The sequence below is a fragment of the Martes martes genome (assembly GCF_963455335.1).
Source record: "Martes martes genome assembly, chromosome: 8".
NCBI lineage: Eukaryota > Metazoa > Chordata > Mammalia > Carnivora > Mustelidae > Martes > Martes martes.
The window spans coordinates 63,871,427-63,883,558 of NC_137895.1; the positions used below are offsets into that span (position 1 = coordinate 63,871,427).

A 12,132-nucleotide genomic window follows, 5' to 3' on the forward strand; every position below is an offset into this window, starting at 1 on the left:
AATTCTGATTAAAACTAGTGAAGTACTGGTGATGGAGAAGTTCTTTTTCTGACCTATAAGGTTCCCATGCGGGCGGTGGTTGGGGAAAGGCATTGATGATGGAAGCCTGGAGAGAATCCTTATTGGGGAATTGATGACCTCGGTGGCAGATGAGGATCTGGTAAAGCAGTGTCGGACTCCACCCCAGCAGAAATCCCCCACCTCGGCTCGGAGACTGAGCATCACTTCACTGACAGGAAAAACCACCAGTAAGTACCATCACTGATTGTTAAATTTGCAGTATGCCTCAGATGTTGCAGGCATCATGGGGCCATTTCACAGGGAACATACATTAATGAAATGTGGCAAGATTAAAAAGAAGAAAGTGGAGGAAAATTAATTTGGGCAAACAGAATTTGAAAGAGGGAGGAGAGAGGAAAGGGAAAAATAAGGTAAGAATTAACAAATAATTAAAAGCCTGAAGAATTTAGATATTAAAATCAAATAAAAACTGCATGTTCTGTTTTAATTAAGCTATGGAAATGTGACTAAGTAATATTTTGACTGAAACTTAAAGGAGGAAGTGTACCTGGCTGGCTCAGTTAGTAGAGCATGAGACTCTCGATCTTGGGGTTGTGCGTTCAGGCCCCATGTTGTGGGGTAGATTGTACTTCTAAAACAAAAAAAACAAAAAACAAAAAAACGGGTGTTTGGGTGGCTCAGTGGGTTAATAAGCCTCTGCCTTCGGCTCATGTCATGATCTCAGAGTCCTGGGATGGAGCCCCACATCGGGCTCTCTGCTCAGCAGGGAGCCTGCTTCCCCCTCTCTCTCTGCCTGCCTCTGCCTACTTGTGATCTCTCTGTCAAATAAATAAATAAAATCTTTAAAAAAATAAAAAATAAAATAAAATAAAATTCTCTCCAGGAGCACCTGGGTGGCTCAGTTGGTTAAGCAACTGCCTTCAGCTCAGGTCATGATCCTGGAGTCCCAGGATTGAGTCCCACATCAGGCTTCCTGCACAGCGGGGAGTCTCCTTCTCCCTCTGACCTCTCTCCTCTCATGCTCTCTCTCTCTCTCAAATAAATAGAAAATCTAAAAATTCCTCTCCCTACGCCTGTGTTCCTACGGGAGTAATAAAATACTATAGAGGAGTGACTTCTGTGGATAGGATGCTGTATTTACATGCCATTTTTAATACTACCATAAACTTCCAATTTATGTTAATGTGGTCTTTAGTAGGCTGAATAATGTCTCCCAAGAGTATTAGATCCTAATCCCAGAATCAGTAAATGTTACTTTATTTGGAAAAAAGATCTTTGTACATGTGATTAACTTAAGGATTTGGGGATGGGCAGATTACCCTGGATTATCTAGGTGGGCCCTAAATGCAGTCACACATATTCTTAAAAGAGGGAGGCAGAAATTGGAGTGATGCAGCCATAAGCCAGAGAATGCCAGCAGCTGGCAGAAGCTTGAAGAGGTGAGGAGTGTGTTCTTCCTTTGAGCCTCAGAGCTGCCCTGATTTCTGCCCGGCAATAATTTCTGATTCCTGGCACTCCGGAGCAATTAGTGAATAGATGTGTGTTGTTTTAAGTGATCAACTTTGTGATAATCTATTACAGGAGACACAGAAAACTAAAACAGAGGCAGTATGATTTAGTGAAAAATTACAGAAGTTTATCAGGGAAGTGGTTTTATTTCAGCCATAGATAATAAAGCTATAAGTAGACTATAACAGAACCTGAGAGGTCTTCAATTTACCAACAAAGAGGTTTCCTTAAATATTTTTAGTCCCCATCCATTTATTAGCACATGGCAGTATATTAACTATTAGATATAGCCTAAAAATCCTCCTTACTCTTTTTTTTTAAAGATTTTATTTATTTATTTGATAGAGAGCACAAGTAGGCAGAGCAATAGGCAGAGGGAGGGGGAGAAGCAGGCTCCCCGCTGAGCAGCGAGTCCTGGGATCATGACCTGAGCTGAAAGCAGACGTTTAACCAACTGAAGCACCCGACCCACCCAGGCACCCCCCCCCATTCTTTCTCAAAATATTCCCCTGATTCACAATTCCTTGTTGCCTTCAGAAGTAAACTTCACACACTCACTAGATAAACTAAAATTATAAAGACTGATAATACCAAATGTTGGTGAGAATGGAGAGCAGTGGAATGCTCAGAGGAATGTTAGTAGGAATGACGAAGGAAAAACAGTTTGGTACTTTATTCTAAAGACATGCACACCCTTAGCATACACTTGACACAGAATCCAAATCCTCAGTATTTACTCAAGAGAAATGAACCTGTGGAGCTACACTAATACTTGCAGTCCTATGTTCATAGGAACTTCATTCATAATAGTCAAAATAGAAGTAATCCAGTATCTACCAGCTGGTAATCGGATAAGGAGAATGTGCTGTATCTATTCAGTGGCATAGTACTCAGCAGTATCTAAAAATGAACAAACTACTGATGTATCTAACAATATGGGTGACTCTCAGAAGCATTATGCTAAGTAAAAGAGAACAGCCACAAAAGACTAGATGTTCTATGATTCCATCTAGACTGAATTCTAGAAAAGGCAGTATAATAATGATAGAAAGCAAAGCATCAGTTGCCAGGAGTTGAGAGTTAGGGAAGGGGATTGACTCAGAAGTGACCCAGGGGAACTTTTGGGGTTGATAGGAATTTTCTGCATTAAGATTGTGGTAGTTTCACGACTATTCATCTGTCAGAGCTCATCACATTGTAAACTTAAAATTGGTGAACTTGTATGTAATCCTTAGAAGACTGACTTAAGGGGGCACCTGGGTGGCTCAGTTGGTTAAGCATCTGTGTTCCACTCACGTCATGATCCCAGAGCCCTGGGATCAAGCCCTGCATCAGGCTCCCTGCTCAGCTAGGAGCCAGCGTCTCTCTCTCCTTCTGCCACTCCTTCTGCTTGTGCTCTCTCACTCTCTGTGTCATCAAATGAATAAAAAATTTTTTTAAAAAGACATAAAAGATTTTAGCCCAATCCATCCAAATTATTAGAACTTCTAAAACAGTCCCAGTTTATTTGGATATTACTGTTTTAGGAGGCCTAACTCCCTACTTTGGTCATATTTTCTTTCCTTACTCAATAGGTAGAAATTTTTAAATAACCTGACATTCAGAGATGGGTGATTGGCATTTTCTCACAGTGTGTGCAAGGTGATATTTAGAGAACTAAAAGTTTTAAATCAGTTTTAAAATACTTCTGATTAGAGGCTCCTGGCTAGCTCAGTTGGTAAAGCATGAGACTCTTGATCTTGGGGTTGTAAGTTTGAGCCCAATGTTGGGTGTAGAGATTACTTAATCTTTTTTTTTTTTTTAAGAGTTTATTTGACAGACAGAGATCGCAAGTATAGATATTACTTAAAAAAATAAAATCTTTAAAAATAAATAAGATGGGGCACCTGGGTGGCTCAGTGAACCTCTGCCTTCAGCTCAGGTCATGATCTCAGGGTCCTGGAATCGAGTCCCGCATCAGGCTCTCTGCTCTCTCTCTCTCTCTCTCTGCCTGCCTCTCTGCCTACTTGTGATCTCTCTCTGTCAAATAAATAAAATCTTTTTAAAAATTAAAAAATAAAAAATTTAAAAAAATTAATAAAAATAAAAAATTAAAAAATAAATAAAATACAACTGATTAGTACAGTGCTATTTTAGAATGAATAAAAGTTTTCAAAATAAGTCTGCATATTTACTTTTTTTAAAATATTGTATTTTTTCATTTGAGACAGAGAAATACAGAGAGAGAAAGCGCGCGCATAAGCGGGGCAGACAGAGAAACAGACTGTCCACTGAGCAGGGAGCCTGATGTGGGACTTGATCCCAGAACCATGGGATCATGACCTGAGCTGAAGGCAGGCACTTAACCAACTGAGCGACCCAGGTGTCCCAAGATCTTCATGTTTAAAAAAATTAAATATTCAGGGGTGCCTGACTGGCTTAGTCGGTAGAGCATATGACTCTTGATCTCAGGGTCATGAGTTTGAACCCCACATTGGACATAGGGATTACTGAAAAAAAAATGAATATTTAAAAAATATATTCAGGGCGCCTGGGTGGCTCAGTGGGTTAAAGCCGCTGCCTTCAGCTCAGGTCATGATCCCAGCGTCCTGGGATCGAGCCCCGCATCGGGCTTTCTGCTCCGCAGGGAGCCTGCTTCCTGCTTCCTCCCTTCTCTCTCTGCCTGCCTCTCTGCCTACTTGTGATCTGTCTGTCAAATAAATAAATAAAAATCTTTAAAAAAAAAAAAAAATATATTCAGAGAAAGGAAAAAAATAACTAGCAGCTGAAGAAGCCACAGTATCAGTCCTTCAATCATTAGAGGTTCCCATTTTAACAATTTTTATGCATTGGTGTGGAAAAAAACTTACTTGAGTTTTACCTGGAGAATGTTTTATGCAAGAAATCCTCCAGCAGTACGAATTCAAAGATTCTAAAACACTAGAATGTGTAGCTTGTCCTTTACAGTATGACATGTAAATTAAATTTAATAGTTAATCACCATAAGACATTACCAAAAATTAGATTTTTCTCTTATTACCTACCTACTTCTATCCCTAGAATCTGTTTACCATCTTTTTTTTTTTTTTTTTTAACCAGTTTTGGGAGGCAAAGGCAGTTTAGATGCCAATCAAGGAATCCACCACGGTCTCCCCCAAGAATGAGGCCCTAGGCATGTGGGGGGGTCATGCAAATGAAGCAATGCCCAGATGGACTGAGTATCAGAAAAGGAAGCAGTTCTGGGCTTTGGCTGCTGCAGCGTACCAGGCATCATCCCTTTATTTTCAACACAAGAGCAAAAACACAGATTTCAGGTTAGCCCTTCAGAACTTCACAAACCTGGGTGTGTGCCCACTAAGGGACTCAGAGGTAGGTAGGATAAGGGGGTACCTGTGAGTGATACTGTGGGTCTTTCCCACCTCACTCCTCAGATCCAGGGGTTTGCTAGCTCTTTGTGACAGGTACCATGCCAGGTGATTTACACCTGTAATAATCTCATTCACCTTTCCCAGTGACCCATGAGGTGTATATTTTCCCTGTTTTAAGGCTGAGGAAATTCAAACTCAGAGGAAGTTAGACATCTAGCCAAGGTTATAGATTGCAAGTGGTAAGGTTGGAATTTGAATCTAAGGATCTCTTGGATTCTTTTCCTTTGTGCCAAGATGCCTCCCACTTAGCTGAACTGGCCTGAGGCAAATTTCACAGGGGCCCTGACAAGCCAGCCTGCTGTGCTGAAGTGTTTTCCTGCCTGGTGGACACAAGCAATACCCCAAAGTACTTTAGTTTATTTCCCTTGCTTGAGAATTCAGCCACTGTTCATTATTTTTTCAGAACCCAATGCTGGACAGATCCAAGAAGGAATTGGAGAAGCTGTGAATAATATTGTGAAACATTTTCACAAACCTGAAAAAGAGGTATGATCTATAAAACTTAATATGTAGGATTTTAAAGCCATTTTTATACATGATACATAAGGCAGTAGAGGGTATGTTAATTTTTATTTGTAAGCTTTCTAACAGCTACAAAAACGTGCTTCATAGCTGTCCTCAGTACCTATTTCTCTAGCATTTTCTTAAACATAGAAGCAGCAGATTATTCTTTGGCACTGCGTGTTTTGCTCCACAGAGAGGAAGCCTCACGGTGTTGCTGTGTGGAGAAAATGGACTGGTTGTGGCACTTGAACAAGTCTTCCATCATGGATTCAAATCTGCCCGCATCTTCCACAAGAATGTCTTCATCTGGGACTTCATAGGTAAGTTAAAGCAGGTATATGTTATTATAAGGTCACTGAAATGTTTCTTACAAAACTCGAAGACCCCAGAGTTTAAGCAAATAAGGGGTAGTAATAAGGGAGTACATTTTTTAAAATAAATATCAAATTAACACTATCTTTTCATTCATCCAACAAGTATTTATGGTGTCCATAATATTCCAGACACTATTCTAGATGCTCAAGATCTACATCAAGGGGCACCTGGCTGTCTCAGTTGGTAGAGCATGGGACTCTTGATCTCAGGATCATGAGTTCAAGCCCCACATTGGGCATAGAGCTTACGTTTAAAAAAAAAAAAAAAAAGATATACATCCAGAGATAAGTAAAACACAAAAATTCCTAGGGTTGACATACTTAGATTCTGGTGGGGGCAGGAACCCAGACAATACACAAAAACATAACAAGTATGCAGCTTATCTAGTATGTTATAATGCTATGTTTGATGTGGAAAAAAATAGAGCAGAGTGACAGGACATGGAGTGGAGAGTGCTCTTTTAAGTGGGGTGGTTCTACGCTTTGTGGACAAGGTGATATTTAATCAAAGACTAAGGAAGTGAGGAATCGAGCCATGTGACTGTCTGGGAGAAGAATACTGCTGGCTGAGAGGATTGCCAGGGAGAGGCCCCAAGCTCGGAGTACACTTGGCCTTTTCATAGAATGGCAAGATTAATGTGACTGGGCCAGAGTGAGGGAGACAGAAAGTAAGAGGATACTGGGGAGAGAGGGCTGTTTATTGCCAGAGTCAGGTGCTTCAGGGCCATCTAGGCCATTGGAACAACTTTGGTCTTTATCATGATTGAAATAGGAAGTCATTGGAAGGCTTTGAGCCAAGGAGTGGGTGACATAATATACCTTCTGCTTTAGAAGGATTACTCTAGCTTTATGCTGTCCAGTATGGTAACCACTAGCTACTTGTGGCTATTTAAATTCAAACCGATTTAATGTAAATTAAATTTAAAATTTACTTCCTTAGTCACACGTGCCTTACCTAGGAGCTACTAAGTTGAACCTACAGATACAGAACATTTCGTTCATCACAGAAAATTCTGTTGGGAGTGTGCTGCTTTAGCTTGCTAAATAAGCTTTGTAATCTTTATTTTGGTATGTAGTTCTTCTAGAATTCCCAGTTTTTTTTAAAGGGATGATTAATCATTTTGTGTCTTGTAAATATAGTCTAGATGAAGTAGTTGATTTTATCCAACTTAGAATTTTTAGACAAAGAAGAGGTTAACAGAGCTAGGCCTCCAGGAGTGATTTTTTTTTTTCTTTTGGAATGCCTAGAATCTTAAGCTCCTATTTCTGATATGTGTATACATATCCCTTCCTTGGAGTTCCTGAATCAGTTCTATTTCAAGGATTTTGTTGTGAAGTGTTAACCAGCCATTTTGTAACAGAACAGAGGGTACCATTTCAATGGCTCCTGAATATTTACTGTTTACTCATAGAAGGTTCTAGCCTTGTCGGAGGAGTCTGGTTTTTTGTTTGTTTGTTTGTTTGTTTCCAATTTTCATTGCTTGAAGGTATTCTAAAGAGAGTAAACTTTCTACCCTTCTGGAGTACAGTCTAGATTAGAAAATAAACTGCTGGGAGCATATTGTTCCACTGTGAAACATGGACTTCTGAAATTCATCTTGAAACCAGTGATAAAATAATGATTTTGGTTTCTGGACTGGCTATAATACAAAGCATCATTAGTGTTTCCAGAATAAACTAAGTGATAATCTTTCTGTACATGAAGTATTAATATGTATTGTGATATGATTCTGACTTCCTTCCCCAGAGAAAGCAGTTGCTTATTTTGAAACCACTGACCAGATTCTAGACAATGAAGATGATGTCCTTATTCAGAAATCATCCTGCAAAACCTTTTGCCACTACGTAAATGCTATTAATACTGCACCCAGGAACATTGGGAAGGACGGCAAATTCCAGATTTTAGTTTGCCTTGGAACACGGTAAAAAGCCAATTCTTAACTTTCACGGTCTTTGTTACATGTTGAACAAGACTCCAGAAGCAATTATACCAGATCATGCCCCTTCCAGGGCTCTCCCATGGGCCTCTTTCATTCCTGATTTTATTATGAGACTATCTTTATTGGGTACTTGATATATGTTGGCATGATGCAAAGTACATTACATTCATTATCTCATTTAATCCTCCTGTCACTTCACTACTACACTACATGAAGTAGCAGCTGGTACCCTCATTGTGTAGATGAGAAAACAGAAAATAGATGAGGCATAACTAAGTTAACCAACTTTCCCAAGGTCACACAGTTAGAAAAAAGCAGAGCCAAGATTCATACCCAGTCTCATTCAAGAGCCCAAACTTTCAACCATTACACTACACGGGCTCCAAAGGTGGGCAGGTAGGTAAAAGGTAGTTTGATAGGGAATTTGACACACACCACCACATATATGCACATATATTTACAATATACCACCATATTGCTTTAAATTTGATAACATTGTAGAATTCATACTATATAAATAATTCTTTTTTCTATATAAATAATTCTTAACTATATAAAGTCTTCTCTCTTTTTTTTTTTTTTTTAGATTTTTACTTATTTATTTGACAGACAGAGATCACAAGTAGGCAGAGAGGCAGGCAGAGAGAGAGAGGGGAGGAGCAGGCTCCCTGTGGAGCAGAGAGCCCGAAGTGAAGCTCGATCCCAGGACCCTGGGATCATGACCCGAGCCAAAGGCAGAGGCCTTAACCCACTGAGCCACCCAGGTGCCCCATAAAGTCTTCTCTTTTTTTTTTTTTTTAATTTTTTTTTTTAAGATTTTATTTATTTATTTGTCAGAGAGAGTGAGCACAGGCAGACAGAGAGGCAGGCAGAGGCAGAGGGAGAAGCAGGCTCCCCGCTGAGCAAGGAGCCCGATGTGGGACTCGATCCCAGGACCCTGAGCTCATGACCTGAGCCAAAGGCAGCTGCTTAACCAACTGAGCCACCCAGGTGTCCCTAAAATCTTCTCTTTAAGACAGTTTCCTACCCTGGTATTTTTTTAAAATGACACATAAGAGCTGTACAATCCATTAATTTTAAAACAGCTATAAGAATTATAAGAAATAAAACACATATAGACCTTTAGAATAAGCTTTTTTTTTTTTTTTTTTTTTTTTACGATTTCTTTAAGAGAGTACAGGGGAGGGGCAGAGGGTGAAGGAGAGAGAATCTCAAACAGACTACCCCCTGAGTGCAAAGCCTAACACAGGGCTAAGTCTCACAACCCTGAGATCATGACCTGAGCCAAGATCAAGAGTCAGACGCTCAATGAACTGAGCCACCCAGGCGCCCCAAGAATAAGATTTTTTTTTAAGTTACTTGTGCAGTGTTTGTTATTTTCTACCACCCCAACAAGAGATTCAGCATTCCTAGTTATGGCTGCTCTTGTCAGGAAAGGCATATTGTGGGGTGCCTGGCTGGCTCAGAAGAGCATGTGACTCTTGATCTCAGGGTTTGTAAGTTCAAGCCCCACGTTGGGTATAGAGATTATTACAGAAAATTAACTTTAAAAAAAAAAGAAGGGCACCTGGGTGGCTCAGTGGGTTAAAGCCTCTGCCTTCAGCTCAGGTCATGATCTCAGGATCCTGGGATCAAGCCCCACATCAGGCTCTCTGCTCAGCAGGGAGCCTGCTTCCCCCTTTCCTCTCTGCCTGCCTCTCTGCCTACTTGCAATCTCTGTCAAATAAATAAATATCTTAAATATCTTAATATTTAATATCTTAATATTTATTATTATTATTATTTAATATCTTAAATAAATATCTTTAAAAAAAAAGAGGAGGGGCTCCTGAGTGGCTCAGTCAGTTAAGCGTTTGCCTTTGGCTAGGGCAAACCTAGCCTGGGATCAAGCTCCAAGTTGGGCTCCCTGCACAGCAGGAAGTTTGCTTCTCTCTCTCTCTCTCTCCTTCTCCCCCTGCTCGTGTTCTTTCTCTCTTTCTCTCTCTCTCTCAAAGAAATGAATAAAATCTTATAAATTAATTAATTAAAGGAAGAGGAAAGAAAGGCATATTGAGAGATGCTTACTAAGAACATCTTAGATACTTAGTGACAGATAACTAATGTCTAAGTTTAATCAGTACACACTGAACACTGAAGGTTGGGCCCCTGGGTGGCTCAGTCAGTTAAGCATCTGCCTTTGGCTCAGGTCATGATCCTGGAGTCCCAACCCTGCATTGGGCTCCCTGCTCAGCGGGGAGTCTGCTGCTCCCTCTGACCCTCCCTCCTCTCTTCTGCTTTCTCTCATTCTCTCTCTCTCAAAGAAAAAAAAAAACACCTCAAGGTTGAGATGTCCTCCTGAAACAACTGCTTCACAGAACTAAGTTCTGTATTCTTAATAAGAGGGGCCAGTTTCACCTATACTTTTAAAATTCCTTTTGAGCATGATCCTTATCTTCTTTTATATCTGAACTGTTTTGATTAATTAGACCAGTGCCCCCCTGCTTTTAGTTTATAAAATCTACTTAACGTTTTTCTGCTTTGATTTTATTCCTTACCTTGTTATGTTGTGTTAGTTTTTTTTAAATGTTAGTCCCAACTATTTAATATAGTCTTTGTTCCCAAAGGGTCAGTATACTTTGGCATGCCTTGCCACAGATGTCTGAGTAACAACCCTGTAAAAAAAAAAGATACAAAATGACATTCTGCCTCTTTTTAAAAGTGTTCATTCAGAGTACAGAATCCCTTTAATGTGGGTAAGTCCTTAAGGCCAATTTGTCCAGACTTACTTTTACAATCTCACGTTTTCACTTTAGCTGACACTGTCTCATTACTGTATCTTTTTAACCAGCAAATTCCCGACTTTAGTTTCCTCTCTAAGGTCTGGTTTCCTCTTTGCTGACCTCAGAACATGGCTCGTTTTGCTCTGTCCAGCCCCACACCTTCCCGCTGAAAACTCTTAACATCTGTATTGTTCTGTAGCAAGGTCAGCAGGGCTCAGGACTTCTTTCTCTTTGAATCTGTAGGGATCGCCTGCTCCCACAGTGGATCCCACTCTTAGCCGAGTGTCCTGCCATTACCCGAATGTACGAGGAGAGCGCCCTCCTGCGCGACCGCATGACTGTCAACTCTCTCATCCGCATTCTGCAGACCATTCAGGACTTCACCATAGTCTTGGAAGGATCACTCATCAAAGGAGTGGATGTGTAACCCACGTGACTAGAAACTCTCAGTCCAGACCCCTTATTCCCGAACCTTCCCCAGCTATGGGGACTGATTTGGACTTGTCTGACAAGGTAGTGAGTCACTGCAGGGGCAACACACTGTATTCCCCAATTTGAACAATCCTCACACTACAGACAAGGCAAAATGCTGTATTGTAGTTCATTTGAACCTGGAATTTAGTATAAAATAGAGTATTTTCATGTGCTAGATGTGTGTAAATATGCTATCTTCTTTAAGAAATTATATTACTCTAATAAGATACTTTTCTTAGATTAAATATTCCTGTGATTTAAAATAAGTCGCTTAACCGCATTGGGACTTGGGGAGGGGAAGAGTGGTGCTAGCCAGGAAGAAGCCAGTAAACATGTAATTACAGTGCAACCGAGTTGGGCTTTTTTTTTCCCTCCAGGTATCACAAAGGATCCCAGAATGCATTGTTATGTCGTAGCCATCCGTCCTGGTGTGTCCAAGTCTTTGTATTGTGAAAGTGAACATTACCTACTGTACGTGACGGTCCACACTTAAATGTTTGTTTTAAGTTACAAATGGTTTCATACATTTGAATTGAGTCACTTTTCCAGTCTTCTGGAAAAATTTTTCCGTCCGCACAAGCTAAAGATATGATTCAAATATTTTAAATACTGGACCCCAGGAGCTTGGCTGAACTGGAAAGAGAACACACAAAGCCCTGAGAAGTATGTTAAATTGTAGGATTATAACTTCTTTACACTTTGGAAAGATTAGCCTAGACTAACTTCATTCTTCACATTTTTATTCTTGTTATGTGAGGTACTTTGCAGAGATGTGAATTTCAAAGTGTTCGTCTCAAAGTTCTAAGAACTGCAAACTGGCAGTTTGATTCTGTACTTAAAATTTGGCCATCTAACCCCTGCAGCAGTTCCTTACCTCAAGGATAATCTCAAACCCTCTCTTTGTTAGGTTCCAGTCCCCACTCCCCTCCCCTCTTCCTGTGCCCATCCCCCTCTCAGGAAATGGAAGGAATGTCTAAGAAGGAGGAGGGCTCTGTGTAACTTGGAATGTTTTTGTGAAAGTATTTGTTGACCAAGATAATGCAAATAACAGAGGGAAAGAGCAAGAATGAACCCTTTCTGGGTGTTTCAGGGCAAGTTTTTATGTTCCTCTTTTAAGAAAGGGTAATAATATAAAACAACTGGC

The 12,132-nt window shown here is 40.3% G+C and overlaps 1 protein-coding gene across 2 annotated transcripts in view; it reads left to right on the top strand.

Annotated features, from left to right (window-relative positions):
* Nucleotides 1-11,493, top strand: part of DENND5B (DENN domain containing 5B) — a 183,593-nt gene extending 172,100 nt beyond the window's left edge. For both annotated transcript variants that reach the window (XM_080809936.1, XM_080809935.1), the window contains 5 exons: nucleotides 61-248; nucleotides 5,341-5,423; nucleotides 5,635-5,761; nucleotides 7,563-7,737; nucleotides 10,758-11,493. In XM_080809936.1, coding sequence (XP_080666062.1) covers nucleotides 61-248; nucleotides 5,341-5,423; nucleotides 5,635-5,761; nucleotides 7,563-7,737; nucleotides 10,758-10,941 — 757 coding nt within the window. In that variant the 3' untranslated portion in view covers nucleotides 10,942-11,493. The remainder of the gene's footprint in view (nucleotides 1-60; nucleotides 249-5,340; nucleotides 5,424-5,634; nucleotides 5,762-7,562; nucleotides 7,738-10,757) is intronic.
* Nucleotides 11,494-12,132: the final 639 nt, after the last annotated feature.